Source organism: Panulirus ornatus, chromosome 37 (genome assembly GCF_036320965.1).
Source record: "Panulirus ornatus isolate Po-2019 chromosome 37, ASM3632096v1, whole genome shotgun sequence".
Taxonomy (NCBI): Eukaryota; Metazoa; Arthropoda; class Malacostraca; order Decapoda; family Palinuridae; genus Panulirus; species Panulirus ornatus.
This window is the reverse complement of record NC_092260.1, coordinates 14,705,818-14,726,541: the sequence shown is the minus strand read 5'-3', so window position 1 is coordinate 14,726,541 and position 20,724 is coordinate 14,705,818. Positions and strand designations below refer to the sequence as shown.

Below are 20,724 nucleotides of genomic sequence, written 5' to 3'. Positions count from 1 at the left end.
AAAATAAATAAAATAATATTCTATCTATTTCTATCTGTTTGCCAGGTAGCGCAGGGAAAGACGAAAGAATGGCCCAACCAACCCCTATACACATGTATGTACATACACGTCCACACATGCAAATATACATACCTATACATCTCAATGTACACATATATATACACACACAGACACCTACATATATACACATGCACACAATTCACACTGCGTTTATTCATTCCCATTGCCACCTCACCACACATGGAATAACATCCCCCCCCTCATGTGTGCGAGGTAACGCTAGGAAAAGACAACAAAGGCCCCATTCATTCACACTCAGTCTCTGGCTGTCATGCAATAATGCCCGAAACCACAGCTCCCTTTTCGCATCCAGGCCCCACAGAACTTTCCATGGTTTACCCCAGACCCTTTACATGCCCTGATTCAATCCATTGACAGCACGTTGACCCCGGTATACCACACCGATCCAATTCACTCTATTCCTTGCCCGCCTTTCACCCTCCTGCATGTTCAGGCCCCGATCACTCAAAATCTTTTTCACTCCATCTTTCCACCTCCAATTTGGTCTCCCACTTATCCTCGTTCCCTCCACCTCCGACACATATATCCTCTTGGTCAATCTTTCCTCACTCATTCTCTCCATGTGCCCAAACCATTTCAAAACACCCTCTTCTGCTCTCTCAACCACGCTCTTTTTATTTCCACACATCTCTCTTACCCTTACATTACTTACTCGATCAAACCACCTCACACCACATATTGTCCTCAAACATCTCATTTCCAGCACATCCATCCTCCTGCGCACAACTCTATCCATAGCCCACGCCTCGCAACCATACAACATTGTTGGAACCACTATTCCTTCAAACATACCCATTTTTGCTTTCCGAGATAATGTTCTCGACTTCCACACATTCTTCAAGGCTCCCAGGATTTTCACCCCCTCCCCCACCCTATGATTCACTTCCGCTTCCATGGTTCCATCTGCTGCCAGATCCACTCCCACATATCTAAAACACTTTACTTCCTCCAGTTTTTCTCCATTCAAACTTACCTCCCTGTTTACTTGACCCTTAACCCTACTGTACCTAATAACCTTGCTCTTATTCGCATTTACTCAACTTTCTTCTTTCACACACTTTACCAAACTCAGTCACCAGCTTCTGCAGTTTCTCACATGAATCAGCCACCAGCGCTGTATCATCAATGAACAGCAACTGACTCACTTCCCAAGCTCTCTCATCCACAACAGACTGCATACTTGCCCCTCTTTCCAAAACTCTTGCATTCACCTCCCTAACAACCCTATCCATAAACAAATTAAACAACCATGGAGACATCACACACCCCTGCCATAAACCTACATTCACTGAGAACCAATCACTTTCCTCTCTTCCTACACGTACACGTGCCTTACAGCCTCGATAAAAACTTTTCACTGCTTCTAACGACTTGCCTCCCACACCATATATTCTTAATACCTTCCACAGAGCATCTCTATCAACTCTATCATATGCCTTCTCCAGATCCATAAATGCTACATACAAATCCATTTGCTTTTCTAAGTATTTCTCACATACATTCTTCAAAGCAAACACCTGAGCCACACATCCTCTACCACTTCTGAAACCACACTGCCCTTCCCCAATCTGATGCTCTGTACATGCCTTCACCCTCTCATTCACTACCCTCCCATATAAATTCCCAGGAATACTCAACAAACTTATACCTCTGTAATTTGAGCACTCACTCTTATCCCCTTTGCCTTTGTACGATGACACTATGCAAGCATTCCGCCAATCCTCAGGCACCTCACCATGAGTCATACATACATTAAATAACCTTAACAACCAGTCAACAATACAGTCACCCCCTTTTTTAATAAATTCCACTGCAATACCATCCAAACCTGCTGCCTTGCCGGCTGTCATCTTCCGCAATGCTTTTACTACCTCTTCTCTGTTTACCAAATCACTTTGCACACCACCTCGACCAAAACACCCTATATCTGCCACTCTATCATCAAACACATTCAACAAACCTTCAAAATACTCACTCCATCTCCTCACATCACCACTACTTGTTATTACCTCCCTGTTAGCCCCCTTCACTGAAGTTCCAATTTGTTCCCTTGTCTTATGCACTTTATTTACCTCCTTCCAAAACATCTTTTTATTCTCCCTAAAATTTAATGATACTCTCTCACCCCATCTCTCATTTGCCCTCTTTTTCACCTCTTGCACCTTTCTCTTAACCTCCTGCCTCTTTCATTTATACATCTCCCACTCTTTTGCATTATTCCCCAGCAAAAATCATCCAAATGCCTCTCTCTTCTCTTTCACTAATAATCTTACTTCTTCAACCCACCACTCACTACCCTTTCTAATCTGCCCACCTCCAACGCTTCTCATGCCACAAGCATCTTTTGCGCAAGCCATCATTGATTCCCTAAATACATTCCATTCCTCCCCCACTCCCCTTACCTCCTTTGTTTTCACATTTTTCCATTCTGTACTCAGTCTCTCCTGGTACTTCCTCACACAACTCTCCTTCCCAAGCTCACTTACTCTCACCATTCTCTTCACCGCAACATTCTCTCTTCTTTCCTGAAAACCCATACAAATCTTCACCTTCGCCTCCACAAGATAATGATCAGACATCCCTCCAGTTGCACCTCTCAGCACATTAACATCCAAAAGTCTCTCTTTCGTGCACCTATCAATTAACACATAACCCAATAATGCTCTCTGGCCATCTCTCCTACTTACATACATATACTTCTGTATATCTCTTTTTAAACCAGGTATTCCCAATCACCAGTCCTTTTTCAGCACATAAATCTACAAGCTCTTCACCATTTCCATTTACAACACTGAACACCCCATGTATACCAATTATTCCCTCAACTGCCACACTACTCACCTTTGCATTCAAATCACCCATCACTATAACCTGGTCTCGTGCATCAAAACCACTAACACACTCATTCAGATGCTCCCAAAACACTTGCCTCTCATGACCTTTCTTCTCATGCCCAGGTGCATATGCACCAATAATCACCCATCTCTCTCCATCAACTTTCAGTTTTACCCATATCAATCTAGAGTTTACTTTCTTACACTCTATCACATACTCCCACCACTCCTGTTTCAGGAGTAGTGCTACTCCTTCCCTTGCTCTTGTCCTCTCACTAACCCCTGACTTTACTCCCAAGACATTCCCAAACCACTCTTCCCCTTTACCCTTGAGCTTCGTTTCACTCAGAGCCAAAACATCCAGGTTCCTTTCCTCAAACATACTACCTATCTCTTCTTTTTTCTCATCTTGGTTACATCCACACACATTTAAACACCCCAATCTGAGCCTTCAAGGAGGATGAGCACTCCCCGCATGACTCCTTCTTCTGTTTCCCATTTTAGAAACTTAAAATACAAGGAGGGGAGGGTTTCTATCCTCCCGTCCCCTTTATTCGCCTTCTACGACACGTGAGAAAGGCTGATACCAACCTTAATACATTTCTATAAACCTAAAAGTGGAATTTCAGTGATTTTCTTTTAAGCCTTGGATGCATATGGTGTATGGTGTACTCTGTGCCAGCGTAAGTTTTCTGGAGAAAATGTTTTGTGACATCCATGGAAAAGTGTTAAAGATAATCATGCTTTGTTGAAATATGTTGTAAGTAGGCCAGAACTCATCCAAAACCATACTCAAAACCTTGCCAACATCCATGACGTGAATAGGGCAATAAGACCTATGACTTACACCTAAACAACAATTGATTTAGTTCGGAATACAACTCATGAAGCCTAGAAGTCCTGGGCAGTGCCACAATAAGTAGGTATTAGCATTTTTGTGAGGCTACAAACCAACCTCTACATGAGCAAGAGCCTATACTCTGCACTGTCAACTTGACTGTCAACTTAATTTCATCCTCATTCTAAGATGTTTCTTTAATAAGAAATCTATAAATCATTTTCATTCCCATTTACAAAACATGGAGCAAGTGTATAAAAATAAGCAATTTTTCTTAGGATAATCATTCTTTATCCCAATCCCATAACCTATCAGAAATATTTCAAGCAACTTTTCTAATCAGTAACTTGCTCTTCACTGACAGTCTTGGGTTAGTCTAAAAGTTTACATTACAACTTTCAACTAGAAAAAATTTTAAAAACTTGCACAAAATATAAAAAAAGCAAATTCTCTTTTATATCTAGTGATTACAGAAAATTTTGGTTCCCCATATTTGTATACTTGTACTAACAGCACTGCTACTCACCAATTTCAGAAGAAACCTTCTGTAACTTTTCCAAAGTACGTGAAATGAGGACAATATTCATGCCCCTCTTCGCCAACTCTTTTGCATATTCTTTTCCAATCCCATCTGAGCAGCCAGTCACAACTGAAAGGATGAAGAATACCTGTTTTGATTTGATGATGAGAATACAAGAACACTTGTCCTGATTTGAGGATGAGAATACTCTTCATGTACACACAAAAGTCTCTTGCCAATCACTGGGGTTATGTTCCAGGAAGACCCTGTGGTTGGCAAGGTAAAAGGCCTAAGGGAAATGGGGGTCCAGTGGGAGTGCCTCTTGACAATCCAAAAAGAAAAAAAAAAATTAATACGAAACTACTTAGAAATGAAGGACAAAAATGTAGAGTAACTGTAAAGTAAAAAAAAATGATGCCAGTATGTCATCCCTGAGGCTACATCTCCGTATTCCCGCAAAGCAGGCTGTCAGCTACACCACACAAAGGACTACCTTGACGCACACCCTAGAAACACTGCCTGCCAATGACATTCCTTAAGCCACTCCTTATCAATGGTGGCCTACCAGGATAGGCTACAAGCAGCCTATGGCCCCTTGATTCTCCCCCAGTGTGTGGAAAAAATTTTAGAATTCAGAAATACAACAGATATTAAAACTTTTAACATGGTTGCTAAACTGTACACATTATTCTAAGTGTGGGTACTTAAAACCATGTTAGGCAAGGGACCCCCATACATCAAATGTACAGCAATTGCTAAGATCAGAGTTTTTGACACTGTTGGTAATCAATGTGGAAACTCAGCATATAAATCAAATTAAGATATCTTTTACCTTGTACAGGAATCCTTGTTTAGAATTACCCCTAAAATATCAAAGGAATCAACATTAGATACATAAAAAGCATATAATCAACCATTCTTATAATGCATTCTTTAGTCACTAAATCAATAAAGGTAAGCTGGGAAGCTTAACCCAGCCAACAAGTATCTCCAGGTAATTTTGGAGCATAATCTACACCTTATGATCTGGTAAGTGTAACAGGGTCCCTACTTACTTCCTATAGAGCATACGCAGTTAAGGGTAGTAAGGATACTTATGATTTTGTCCCACCTATGTCTTGAACCGACAGAAATGAATGCAATAATGTAATAAATTTTTCCTGAAAGACAATGTTACGTTTTTGTTACTGATTAAACATAAAAACAAGTACTAGATGAAACAAAGACCTTTGATTAACAGATTTACATGTGAAATTACTTATTCCTACTGTTTGGAGAGCAAGTTTCACACTTGTAGGGTTCCATCTCTTTATCATTCCCTATCATAAAACTTCTTAAATTTCTGTATATATCCATCCCTCACTTTACGTAGGTCTTATGATCTGCAAATATCTTGTATGAAGATAAATCGCATAAAGCCAACCAACAGACATAAAGAAAAATGGGATGTGTACAGCACCTTCATGGTCAGTTCTGGCATATTCTCCCATTACTGTCATGTTATGTAGCTTCTTAGCTTCTGACAATGAATGAATTTATCAAGCAAGTCTTTATTTGCTTGAAATGGCTCAGCTCAGCTACATTGTTTTCTTTACATAGAGGCTCATAAATCTTCAGATCTTTGGAACTGTGCTGAGGCTGCTATTCTTCTTTGTCTCATGCTCTTTGTATGAGAGCATTTCCTCCATCTTCTCAACTACCTATTCAACTACATAGTATTTAAATAGATAGTTGACTTATAAACCATCAGTCACAATCAAAGCACAAGAGCTAAATGACAAGGCAGTTATATGGTTATCACTCATGGCATACCAACTCAGCTGACGGACTGTACATATAACACTATCAATGTGCTGTTTACTTTCTCCATAACTTCTAGCTCATATATGCTTGTAAGAGGATATAAAACATCCTGATGAAATATCATAGGGCAAAATAATATCTGTAAATTGCCTACAAATACCATTACAAGATCAAATACTGTACACATGGACTCTGACTGAGGAATAACAAGCACAAAAACTGTAAACATTGATATATATAGGCATATTAGCAGCTAATTATGTAATATCAGACATATAACAGTATGTCAGAGGGTAGAGACCTTAATACTGAATACATCTGCATGATATAACATACATCACTAAAATAAACCTCAAAATAAAGTAAGAGATCAACTCATTTTGCTCAAGGCCAGTTAATTGCCATCTGTATAGCTATTGCATGCAGTGTTACTCAAAGATGTCAGCATATACAGTGTTGTGATGTCCTTTTGTACAATGTAGATCTTTCCACTCGTTGCAAAAGAGGGAAACATTTTTCTGAAGCAGCATGGTAAGTTTGATTGCTATTATTAACAGGAATAAATGTGTGAGCGAACATATCCTCCTGACATGGCAAAATGATTAACCCATGTGCTGCATATATGGATTCTGGAGTTCCATTCTTTACTAATGTTGATTTCATCTCAAGAAATGAAACTGTATTGTAAGTAAGTTCAACTAAATTTCAATAACAAAAGACCTCAAAATAAAGAAAATAATGGCTTTTTGAAAACTGAATATAAAAAATAACAGAATCATTAAAAAATAGTGTATGATGTGGCATAGTTCCTACAATAAGAGGCCAAGAGTATTCTAAGAGCATAAATGAAGCAATACTCGTGCAGTAGGAAAACAATCTGGCATGAAAATTATGTTTTCATGAAAAAGAAAGCTATGTATCTACGTATGAAAAATAATGATATTCTACAAACTATGAGAAACTGTACAAGAAGTGGTTCAATAGCTCTGATAAGTGACCAAAATCGTTCCGAGAGCATCACTACTGCATTCGGAATCATGTAAAAATCACTATAAACTGAAAATAAATCCCATGAAAACAAAAAAACTAAAAACATATATATCACGTAGAAAATACACTGTTCAGAAACAATTTTCAAAATAAATAAAAATAAATTTTTGATATGGTAAAATTAATCAAGATTTACTGCCTCCTCTATTCAATTAGTCTGGCAATGTCTGAAATTTTTTTTCTGAAGGCAAGAAGTTCCTTATCCCTAACATTTGATGTTTAACATTGTAATCAGAGATTCCATATCATCCATTATACACCTGCCCTACAATGATCTTGTGGTTAGGACTATTCTTTTCCTCACTCATTTGATCATATCTTTCTTCTGATATTTTCTCCACAGAATATATGTCAACATTTTCAGCGTCTGTGGCATTAATATTAGCAACAATATCTTCGTGAGTTGTTGTCAGCTTCCTCCTAATGTTCATGATGGAAACTTCCGATGTTGTTGTCTGCTTCCTCTTAATGCTCATGATTTAGAAAAAAAAATGGGAAACGACACTTAGCCCTTAAACTCTGGCAGTCATCTTATGATGACTTGCATAGTACATGCTGGCAGTTATCACATGATGACTTGCATAGTAGGTGCTGGGAGTCATCGTAAGAGTTGCAGGTTTATTCTGAACCACCTATCAATTAAAATATTTTGACATTACAGAGGCCCTTGCCCATCGCATTTTTGAATATACACACCACTAGAATAATGTATACCATTCTCCCGGGCTACCTCAGAACCCGACCAACTTAGGTCGCAATGTTGGGTCACTTCACCTCTTCTGTAGGTATCACTTTGGTCTCTGCTCCCATAAACTGGTTGCTTGTGAGCCCCTAACCATCAGCTAGACCACAAAATACTTGGCAAGCTATTGGTTTACATGATCACTGTGTGGCTGTTGGCATCTCAAGGGTGGGCTGTTTTCTTCCCTTCACCTCAAAGCTCTGGAATTCTCTACCCTCTTGTCTTCCCAATAACTAAGACTTGGCACTTTATAAAATCTTATGATAGGTTTTTCACCTCCTCCAAAATTTATAAATAGTCCTCCTTGTCTCTTCTTTTTCCCTTTCATTAACCTGGCGTTGATTTGGGCTTTTGTTCGTGACTGGAACTTCCAACATAAAAAATTAAGTTTAAGATCATCCAAAGTTTTTCAAGGCATCACCAAAGTTTTTCCCTCATACTGGGTGAACGTAATGTGGCTCTGGAACTGCTTGTGGCCCATCCCTACCAGCAGACTGTCATTTCTAAGGATAGGCAGGAGGGGCATCATAACCAAGCTGTGTTGCTTGGGTAAGTATCAAGGTTAGCCTTCTGTACAGCTTGCTGGCTGTTTTGTAAGAGTACATAATGCCACCATATTAAAGTTTTGAATATCATTTTCTTGTACTTTTGAAGAATCACACTTTTAAGTAAAATATGCTTAATTCTAACTCTGAAGAGTTCAGGTATGTTTCTCAAGTGGTACTCCCCTCTAACATTCCATCTTCCAACCTGCCAACCATGGAAATTTCAAAAGCACAAACCTTTGGTTGGCATGGGTATTCTGTATCAGCTAAATTTCCTTATTTTGGATGACATATACCACTGTTTCCGTCGCCAATGGTTGTAGCCATCCATAACAAATTTTGAGATGAAAACACTGGGATAGATGAAATAACTAGTGTTAATACACTTATGTACAAATAAGTACCTTTCTGACAGATTGTAACACCTTTATTTCTTTTTATAAAGATGGAATAGCATTTCTAAAGGACAGAAACATCCAAATGGATTTACATTCTGTTTCTTGAGAAAAAAAAGGGGAAGCAAGTAATCATTTGTTACTGAAGAATATTATTTTTGTTAAAGATTCAAAAAGTTTTGAGGTATGACAGATATTAGCTTCCTTCCTCCTGTCACATCACTTACCTGATAATACAATGCCTACAGTCTAGTGCTATAGTGAATTTGAATACCTAGATGCTGCACTTCAAGTGTGATGAGACACATATGATCACAAGGAGGTGGTAAGAGATAAAAGCTGTGAAGATATCATCGAAGTTGATCACTTTGAATATGTGTATCAACTTTCTGCCCTCAAAGGCAAACAAACACCACAATGAGCCGTTCTTCATGCCAACAACCAGCATCCCCCATGCAGCACTTTCATGCAATCTCCAGGAACAGATAAATAAACATGGTAAACTACAACTCTCATATGTTAGGAAAGGTTGAGAAAAGTTTTCAAAGATTCTGTTGATTCTGATAAAAGCTTAGTTCAACTCCATACTGCTACAGATTTGGATATTGAGTGATTTCATGCCGCAAAACTTGCAAGGTTTTAGTGAATACTGTGACTTTCAGAGCATGATTTGAACACTGTATCTATAACTTACTGTACAGGAGTAATTACAGTGACAGTAGTATGGATCATGTAAATTAAAGAAAATATGGGATTATTCAATGCAAAAGCAGCTACAACAGAACTTATGACAACTCTTCTTACTAGGTGAAATGAGCAACAAAAATGGAAGGGAACATTTTCCATTCACTTTTTCCAATAAAGTTTTCAATGTATGATGCTTTTCCTATACTTCACAGTGTCCTCTCATCTTTTTTTTTCTCATGCCAGTAATTGAGCTGGAAAGAGAGGTGAGTGGTACATGCACTATGCTTTGCTATCCTGTTTCTGCAACAGCTTGGATCAACTTTGTAGATAACGCAGCAAAAGGCCATTTGTTCTCCCCATGTACCGACAATAAATTGGTCTGCTGCTATGGATAGCTTGGCTGTTAGTCTGCAGTCGACAGTCTGATTGTTGGCAATTAGCTGCATTTAGGTGATGGTCAATCACTGGCACGACTAGTACATTACAACTAAAATACTGCACAAGATAAAATTTCAATTGCTAAGGAGGTTAGGTGAGGTATTCAAAGATACTGTTGATTTTTTGTATATGTATATCAATTTCCTCCGACATACACAATCCCTTACTACTAATTTAGTATATATAAAATCATGCACTGCTACCATTAAAGTATTCTCACTACATCAGCACTGCAGAACAAAATCTGTTGCTTTCCGACCCAAAAGCAATGTTCAGCTAAACTAAAGTTTGATTTTTTAAAAGTGCTTCATATCCTATGTTATCCACACATATTCCCTATGTTCACAACCCTCACCAGTACTGTGTTGCCATATCTTAATAGTAGTGTATAACAATGATGATACAGCGCTGGTGGCTGATTCATGTGAGAAACTGCAGAAGCTGGTGACTGAGTTTGGTAAAGTGTGTGGAAGAAGAAAGTTAAGAGTAAATGTGAATAAGAGCAAGGTTATTAGGTACAGTAGGGTTGAGGGTCAAGTCAATTGGGAGGTGAGTTTGAATGGAGAAAAACTGGAGGAAGTGAAGTGTTTTAGATATCTGGGAGTGGATCTGTCAGCGGATGGAACCATGGAAGTGGAAGTGGATCATAGGGTGGGGGAGGGGGCGAAAATTTTGGGAGCCTTGAAAAATGTGTGGAAGTCGAGAACATTATCTCGGAAAGCAAAAATGGGTATGTTTGAAGGAATAGTGGTTCCAACAATGTTGTATGGTTGCGAGGCGTGGGCTATGGATAGAGATGTGCGCAGGAGGATGGATGTGCTGGAAATGAGATGTTTGAGGACAGTGTGTGGTGTGAGGTGGTTTGATCGAGTAAGTAACGTAAGGGTAAGAGAGATGTGTGGAAATAAAAAGAGCGTGGTTGAGAGAGCAGAAGAGGGTGTTTTGAAATGGTTTGGGCACATGGAGAGAATGAGTGAGGAGAGATTGACCAGGAGGATATATGTGTCGGAGGTGGAGGGAACGAGGAGAAGAGGGAGACCAAATTGGAGGTGGAAAGATGGAGTGAAAAAGATTTTGTGTGATCGGGGCCTGAACATGCAGGAGGGTGAAAGGAGGGCAAGGAATAGAGTGAATTGGAGCGATGTGGTATACAGGGGTTGACGTGCTGTCAGTGGAGTGAATCAAGGCATGTGAAGCGTCTGGGGTAAACCATGGAAAGCTGTGTAGGTATGTATATTTGCGTGTGTGGACGTGTGTATGTACATGTGTATGGGGGGGGGTTGGGCCATTTCTTTCGTCTGTTTCCTTGCGCTACCTCGCAAACGCGGGAGACAGCGACAAAGTATAAAAAAAAAAAAAAAAAAAAAAAAAAAAAAATGGTTGCCAATTATTCTCTTCTCTGGATGCTACACCACCCTTACAAAAGAATTATTCAATATCCAAAGCTAATAGCAATAAAGAGCTAAATAATAATAGTCTGCTAGCTTTGCAGCACTATGAATGAGCTATGAATACTGAGTGGCCTTGTTCTGCAATGTTAGTGTAATGCTTTGAGAATACAGCAACAGTTTGCTTGATTTACATCACTTGTGTATATCAAACTCAATGATATCAAAGGGATGAGGGTCATGCATATCAGGGAAAATGTGGAGTTCATATTTGTAAAAGTATGCAATACACGTTTGAAAAATTAAAAGATCCTATCCGCCAAAAGACAGTAGAAATAGAAAACTAGATTTTCTGTTCCCGGGGATTGCTTGGCTGTTTGCTGAGTTTGTCTTGACATCCAACACCATGTGTGTGGTCCTTAATTGTGGGTATGACAGGCAAATTTCAACTAAAATAATGAACAATGAGATAGATTTTGACTGCTACTTTACTTTCACATTTTTCCTGGTATACCTAACTTTCACAATCAACTTAATAATGTTCAACAAAATGTAACACTCAAAATCATGCTCTATAATTATTATCATATTCTCTTAACACTATACTAGCACTGCAAAAGAGGACTTAATCACCAAAGCTAATAGCAATGCAGAGCTGAAATACACTCACCAAAACTAAACACTCATTCACTGGTATATTTGGGGTTACCTATAAGTTTCACCTTTACTAAACATAGTCCTGTTAGTATATTTAAGGGCATGGTTCTGTTCAGTGACATTAACATCACTACAAACGATCTGTTTTACTTCTCAAAATACATTATGTGTTAATGACTTTTTTTTAATATACGTCCCCTGGAGTTACATATGTTTAGTATGGTTAAGTTAGGTGAGTCAGTTCTCTAGTGGTGCTTTCACTTCAACTTTTCTAGAGGAACCTAAATGAATGGGAGCACAACAACTTAATGATCATGCATTACACAAACACTGTAGTTTGAGATGCCTTTCATCAATGTCTATGTTTAGAGATTCCTCGAAAATACCACATTATCTATGACCTCTGGATTTGTCATAATTCTTTTCTACCTGCAACAATCATTCTACAGAATGTTTGTTTTGGTTACCGTAGATTTCTTAGGCTGGCATCAAGTTTATTCTGTAAAAACACTGATAAATATAACAGGCCATACCAAACTAATTATGCTGACATTATGAGCGATGCGGGTTGAATACAACTAAATGATTTTCGTAAGTTGGTTATTTTCGAAGATTCACAATTCTAATATCTATCAATGCCTTTCATAATAGACATATCCATTGGGCACTTTTACCAAAAATCCGTCAACGCAACATAAACATATTCCAAGCTATGAACTTAAAATATTCATAAACAAATACCATCACTAATGACCATTTGAGAGATGAAATACATTAATCCACCGCAGTTTTGCTTGTAAAGCGAACGATAATGCAAGCTTTCACAAAGAGAATTAAAGTAAGAAAGATAAAGACAGCTGGTCGCCTTTGAGGTACGTGGAGACGAACTCACCTGCCCATTTCCCGTAGGTATCAACGAGCCGTTTATCCCATAATCTTGACCAGAAGTGAGCCCTCACGCCATTTATCGTCTCCCATAGTCCTTGCAAGACAACTTTGGCCACATACAGGAGACCTACCACCGTTAGTACGTACTCAAAATCCCCCAAACCAAGGAGAAACTCGTGGCAAGCCATGACAGCAGTCAACCTCTTTCAGGGACCAGCTGCAACTGGTCAGCATCTGGAACGTAAACATGAAACTGGTATCTGGCACGTATGATATTAACTGGCAACTTTTACGCAGCAAATTAATATAGAGTAAATATCTATATCTCATTATTATCAGGCTAATGGGAGAATTATTAAGGAAACGGACCAGTCTTAAAAAAGCAAAATAAAGAATCTCTTCAGTAATTGTTAATGGAACTAATCTAACAAAAAAACATGTTTGAACATCCCATTTAATACCAACATTTAAGATAAACAGGTGATGTCTGATTATGACCTTCATCAGGCAATTACAAATATGCATTTGTTGGTCTGCATCGTCTGCATCAAGAAGTGGTACATATGTAATAATGTCAGCAAGTCATTTGCTGCCCAGAGTGAAGGGAATGCAGAAGATCGGTAAATGATAAATAACACGCGCCTCCAACAAAATGAGCGAGAATAAATATCTTACTAAGGACCGCCTAATGGCAGGGAAAAATAGTTGGACTAAACAAATTAAACATGACACCCTCTTTGGAAAGTATGTGGGGGGGGGGGGGGGGGACCAGACACAATTGCCTCACTCCCACTCCCCCAGGTGGCTCAGACCACCTCGCTCTTGGATGTCGGGTCTGTGTGATCTGTGTATTATCTAAGTAACTATGTAACTCAGGAGGAAAGAGAAAGGATGCCCTAGGGACTGAACCTTAGCATGGGATGCGTCCGAGTTAGACCATGGAAAGGTCTGTGGGGCCTGGCTGTGGATAGGCACATTCACAAAACAGCTTGAAAATGGATGTGAGCAGATGCGGCCTTTTTTCGTCCGTTCCTGGCACTACGCTAACGCAGGAAACGGCGATCAAGTATGTAAATATATATATATATATATATATATATATATATATATATATATATATATATATATATATATATATATATATATATTTATATTTATTATACTTTGTCGCTGTCTCCCGCGTTTGCGAGGTAGCGCAAGGAAACAGACGAAAGAAATGGCCCAAACCCCCCCCCCCCCCCCAATACACATGTATATACATACGTCCACACACGCAAATATACATACCTACACAGCTTTCCATGGTTTACCCCAGACGCTTCACATGCCTTGCTTCAATCCACTGACAGCACGTCAACCCCGGTATACCACATCGCTCCAATTCACTCTATTCCTTGCCCTCCTTTCACCCTCCTGCATGTTCAGGCCCCGATCACACAAAATCTTTTTCACTCCATCTTTCCACCTCCAATTTGGTCTCCCTCTTCTCCTTGTTCCCTCCACCTCCGACACATATATCCTCTTGGTCAATCTTTCCTCACTCATCCTCTCCATGTGCCCAAACCACTTCAAAACACCCTCTTCTGCTCTCTCAACCACGCTCTTTTTATTTCCACACATCTCTCTTACCCTTACGTTACTCACTCGATCAAACCACCTCACACCACACATTGTCCTCAAACATCTCATTTCCTGCACATCCATCCTCCTGCGCACAACTCTATCCATAGCCCACGCCTCGCAACCATACAACATTGTTGGAACCACTATTCCTGCAAACATACCCATTTTTGCTTTCCGAGATAATGTTCTCGACTTCCACACATTCTTCAAGGCCCCCAGGATTTTCGCCCCCTCCCCCACCCTATATATATATATATATATATATATATATATATATATATATATATATATATATTTATATATATATATATATATATATATATATATATATATATATATATATATATATATATATATATAAAGAGGGGACGGGAGCGGGGGGCCGGAAATCCTCCCCTCCTTGTATTAACTTTCTAAAATGGGAAACAGAAGAAGGAGTCACGCGGGGAGTGATCATCCTCCTCGAAGGCTCAGAGTGGGGTGCCTAAATGTGTGTGGATGTAACCAAGATGTGAAAAAAGGAGAGATAGGTAGTATGTTTGAGGAAAGGAACCTGGATTTTTTGGCTCTGAGTGAAACGAAGCTCAAGGGTAAAGGGGAAGAGTGGTTTGGAAATGTCTGGGGAGTGAAGTCAGGGGTTAGTGAGAGGACAAGAGCAAGGGAAGGAGTAGCAATACTCCTGAAACAGGAGTTGTGGGAGTATGTGATAGAATGTAAGAAAGTAAATTCTCGATTAATATGGGTAAAATTGAAAGTTGATGGAGAGAGGTGGGTGATTATTGGTGCATATGCACCTGGGCATGAGAAGAAAGATCATGAGAGGCAAGTGTTTTGGGAGCAGCTAAATGAGTGTGTTAGCGGTTTTGATGCACGAGACCGGGTTATAGTGATGGGTGATTTGAATGCAAAGGTGAGTAATGTGGCAGTTGAGGGAATAATTGGTATGCATGGGGTGTTCAGTGTTGTAAATGGAAATGGTGAAGAGCTTGTAGATTTATGTGCTGAAAAAGGACTGATGATTGGGAATACCTGGTTTAAAAAGCAAGATATACATAAGTATACTTATGTAAGTAGGAGAGATGGCCAGAGAGCGTTATTGGATTACGTGTTAATTGACAGGCGTGCGAAAGAGAGACTTTTGGATGTTAATGTGCTGAGAGGTGCAACTGGAGGGATGTCTGATCATTATCTTGTGGAGGCTAAGGTGAAGATTAGTATGGGTTTTCAGAAAAGAGGAGTGAATGTTGGGGTGAAGAAGGTGGTGAGAGTAAGTGAGCTTGGGAAGGAGACCTGTGTGGGGAAGTACCAGGAGAGACTGTGTACAGAATGGAAAAAGGTGAGAACAATGGAAGTAAGGGGAGTGGGGGAGGAATGGGATGTATTTAGGGAATCAGTGATGGATTGCGCAAAAGATGCTTGTGGCATGAGAAGAGTGGGAGGTGGGCTGTTTAGAAAGGGTAGTGAGTGGTGGGATGAAGAAGTAAGATTATTAGTGAAAGAGAAGAGAGAGGCATTTGGACGATTTTTGCAGGGAAAAAATGCAATTGAGTGGGAGAAGTATAAAAGAAAGAGACAGGAGGTCAAGAGAAAGGTGCAAGAGGTGAAAAAAAGGGCAAATGAGAGTTGGGGTGAGAGACTATCAGTAAATTTTAGGGAGAATAAAAAGATGTTCTGGAAGGAGGTAAATAGGGTGCGTAAGACAAGGGAGCAAATGGGAACTTCAGTGAAGGGCGTAAATGGGTAGGTGATAACAAGTAGCGGTGATGTGAGAAGGAGATGGAATGAGTATTTTGAAGGTTTGTTGAATGTGTCTGATGACAGAGTGGCAGATATAGGGTGTTTTGGTCGAGGTGGTGTGCAAAGTGAGAGGGTTAGGGAAAATGATTTGGTAAACAGAGAAGAGGTAGTAAAAGCTTTGCGGAAGATGAAAGCCGGCAAGGCAGCAGGTTTGGATGGTATTGCAGTGGAATTTATTAAGAAAGGGGGTGACTGTATTGTTGACTGGTTGGTAAGGTTATTTAATGTATGTATGACTCATGGTGAGGTGCCTGAGGATTGGCGGAATGCGTGCATAGTGCCATTGTACAAAGGCAAAGGGGATAAGAGTGAGTGCTCAAATTACAGAGGTATAAGTTTGTTGAGTATTCCTGGTAAATTATATGGGAGGGTATTGATTGAGAGGGTGAAGGCATGTACAGAGCATCAGATTGGGGAAGAGCAGTGCGGTTTCAGAAGTGGTAGAGGATGTGTGGATCAGGTGTTTGCTTTGAAGAATGTATGTGAGAAATACTTAGAAAAGCAAATGGATTTGTATGTAGCATTTATGGATCTGGAGAAGGCATATGATAGAGTTGATAGAGATGCTCTGTGGAAGGTATTAAGAATATATGGTGTGGGAGGCAAGTTGTTAGAAGCAGTGAAAAGTTTTTATCGTGGATGTAAGGCATGTGTACGTGTAGGAAGAGAGGAAAGTGATTGGTTCTCAGTGAATGTAGGTTTGCGGCAGGGGTGTGTGATGTCTCCATGGTTGTTTAATTTGTTTATGGATGGGGTTGTAAGGGAGGTAAATGCAAGAGTCCTGGAAAGAGGGGCAAGTATGAAGTCTGTTGGGGATGAGAGAGCTTGGGAAGTGAGTCAGTTGTTGTTCGCTGATGATACAGCGCTGGTGGCTGATTCATGTGAGAAACTGCAGAAGCTGGTGACTGAGTTTGGTAAAGTGTGTGGAAGAAGAAAGTTGAGAGTAAATGTGAATAAGAGCAAGGTTATTAGGTACAGTAGGGGTGAGGGTCAAGTCAATTGGGAGGTGAGTTTGAATGGAGAAAAACTGGAGGAAGTGAAGTGTTTTAGATATCTGGGAGTGGATCTGTCAGCGGATGGAACCATGGAAGCGGAAGTGGATCATAGGGTGGGGGAGGGGGCGAAAATTTTGGGAGCCTTGAAAAATGTGTGGAAGTCGAGAACATTATCTCGGAAAGCAAAAATGGGTATGTTTGAGGGAATAGTGGTTCCAACAATGTTGTATGGTTGCGAGGCGTGGGCTATGGATAGAGATGTGCGCAGGAGGATGGATGTGCTGGAAATGAGATGTTTGAGGACAATGTGTGGTGTGAGGTGGTTTGATCGAGTAAGTAACGTAAGGGTAAGAGAGATGTGTGGAAATAAAAAGAGCGTGGTTGAGAGAGCAGAAGAGGGTGTTTTGAAATGGTTTGGGCACATGGAGAGAATGAGTGAGGAGAGATTGACCAAGAGGATATATGTGTCGGAGGTGGAGGGAACGAGGAGAAGAGGGAGACCAAATTGGAGGTGGAAAGATGGAGTGAAAAAGATTTTGTGTGATCGGGGCCTGAACATGCAGGAGGGTGAAAGGAGGGCAAGAAATAGAGTGAATTGGAGTCATGTGGTATACAGGGGTTGACGTGCTGTCAGTGGATTGAAGCAAGGCATGTGAAGCGTCTGGGGTAAACCATGGAAAGCTGTGTAGGTATGTATGTTTGCGTGTGTGGACGTGTGTATGTACATGTGTATGGGGGGGGGGGTTGGGCCATTTCTTTCGTCTGTTTCCTTGCGCTACCTCGCAAACGCGGGAGACAGCGACAAAGTATAAAAAAAAAAAAAAAAAAAAAAAAAAAAAATATATATATATATATATATATATATATATATATATATATATATATATATATGTGTGTGTGTGTGTGTGTGTGTGTGTGTAAAGGTGGGAGGTGGGCAGATTAAAAGGGTAGTGAGTAGTGGGATGAAGATTGTCAGTGAAAGACAAGAGGCATTTGGACGATTTTTGCAGGGAAATAGTACAAATGACTGGAAGACGTTTAAAAGAAAGAGGCGGGTCAAGAGAAAGGTGCAGGAGGTAAAAAAGAGGACAAATGAGAGTTGGGGTGATAGTATCGTTAAATTTTGGGGAGAATAAAAAGATATCTTGTAAGTAGGCAAATAAAGTGCGTAGGACAAGAGAACAAATGAGAACATCGGTGAAGGGGCTAATGGAGAGGTAATAACAAGTAGTGGTGAAGTGAGAAGGAGATGGAGTGAGAATTTTGAAGGTTTGTTGAATGAGTTTGATGAGAGTTTCAGATATAGGGTGTTTTGGTCGAGGTGGTGAAAGCTTTGCGGAAGATGAAAGCCGGCGACGCGGCGGGTTTGCAGTGAAATTTATTATAAAAGGGGGTGACTGTGTTGTTGACTGGTTGGTGAGAATATTCAATGTATGTATGGTTCACGGTGAAGTGCCTGAGGATTAGCGGAATGCATGCATAGTGCCAGTGTATAAAGGCAAAGAGGATAAAGGTAAGTGTTCAAATTACATAGGTATAAGTTTGTTGAGTATTCCTGGGAAATTATTTGGGAGGGTATTGATTGAGAGGGTGAAGGTATGTACACAGCATCAGATTGAGGAAGAGCAGTATTGTTTCAGAAATGGTAGAGGATGTGTGGATCAGGTGTTTGCTTTGAAGAATGTATGTGAGAAATACTTAGAAAAACAGATGGATTTGTATGTAGCATTTAAGGTCTGGAGAAGGCATATGATAGAGTTGATAGAGATGCTCTGTGGAAGGTATTAAGAGTATATGGTGTGGGAGGGTAAGTTGCTAGAAGCAGTGAAAAGTTTTTATAGAGGATATAAGGCATGTGTACGACTAGGAAGAGAGGAAAGTGATTGGTTCTCAGTGAATGTAGGTTTGCGGCAGGGGTGTGTGAGGTCTCCATGGCTGTTTATTTTGTTTATGGATGGGGTTGTTAGGGAGGTGAATGCAAGATTTTTGGAGAGGGGCAAGTACGCAGTCTGTTGTGGATGAGAGGGCTTTGGAAGTAAGTCAGTTGTTGTTCGCTGATGATACAGCGCTGGAGGCTGATTCGTGTGAGAAACTGCAGAAGCTGGTGACTGAGTTTGGTAAAGTATGTGAAAGAAAGCTGAGAGTAAATGTGAGTAAGAACAAGATTATTAGGTTCAGTAGGGTTGAGGGATAAGTCAATTGGGAGGTGAGTTTGAATGTAAAAAAAATGGAGGAAGTGCAGTGTTTTAGATATCTGGGAGTGGATTTAGCAGCGGATGGAACCATGGAAGCGGAAATGAGTCACAGGGTGGGGGAGGAGAGGGCGAAGGTTCCGAGAGCGTTGAAGAATGTGTGGAAGGCGAGAATGTTATCTCGGAGAGCAAAACTGGGTATGTTTGAAGGAATAGTGGTTCCAACAATATGGTTGCGAGGCATGGGCTATAGATAAGGCTGTGCGGAGGAGGGTGAATGTGTTGGAAATGAAATGTTTGAGGACAACATGTGTGTGAGGTGGTTTGATTGAGAGGTGTGTGGTAATTCAAAGAGTGTGGTTGAGACAGCAAAAGAGGGTGTACTGAAATAGTTTGGTCACATGGAGAGAATGAGTGAGAAAAGATTGACAAAGAGAATATATGTATCAGAGGTGGAGGGAACGAGAAGTGGGAGACCAATTTGGAGGTGGAAGGATGGAGTGAAAAAGATTCTGAACGATCGGGGCCTGAACATACAGGAGGGTGAAAGACGTGCAAGGAATAGAGTAAATTGGAACGATGTGGTATACTGGGGTCACGTTCTGTCAATGGACTGAACCAGGGTATGTGAAGCGTCTGGGGGAAACCATGGAAAGTTTTGTGGGCCCTGATGTGGGAAGGGAACTGTGGTTTCAGTGCATTACACATGACAGCTAGAGACTGAGTGTGAACGAAAGTGGCCTTTGTTGTCTTTTCCTAGCGTTACCTCGCACGCGCGCGGTTGGAGGGGGGTGCCATTTCATGTGTGGCGGGGTGGCGACTAAACTGGATGAAGGTAGCAAGTATGAATATATACACGCGTATATATGTATATGTCTGTGTATGTATATGTATACGTTGAAATCTATAAGTATGTATATGTGCGTGGGTGGACGTTTATGTTTATACATGTTTATGTGGGTGGGTTGGGCCATTCTTTCGTCTGTTTCCTTGCGCTACCTAGCTAACGAGGGAGACAGCGAAAAAGTATATTATATATATATATATATATATATATATATATATATATATATATATATATATATATATATATATATATATATATATATAATATTTCAGGAAACACTATAAAGTGAAATGAAGTGTTTCCAGCAGCCAGACCGGGGACCAAGCTCTTGGCTCCCATCAAATGACTGAGCAAAGTCAAGGATTCCAAATAGCTGTAGTTTCGTTGCGCACACCGTTCATACC

The 20,724-nt window shown here is 40.2% G+C and overlaps 1 protein-coding gene across 3 annotated transcripts in view; it reads right to left on the bottom strand.

The window, feature by feature from the left end:
* LOC139760517 (inactive hydroxysteroid dehydrogenase-like protein 1) overlaps positions 1-20,724 on the bottom strand; it is a 75,713-nt gene that overhangs the window by 52,231 nt on the left and 2,758 nt on the right. For all 3 annotated transcript variants that reach the window (XM_071683814.1, XM_071683813.1, XM_071683815.1), the window contains exons 2-3: positions 12,871-13,100; positions 4,280-4,402 (exon numbers count right to left, since the gene is read on the bottom strand). In XM_071683814.1, coding sequence (XP_071539915.1) covers positions 4,280-4,402; positions 12,871-13,054 — 307 coding nt within the window. In that variant the 5' untranslated portion in view covers positions 13,055-13,100. The remainder of the gene's footprint in view (positions 1-4,279; positions 4,403-12,870; positions 13,101-20,724) is intronic.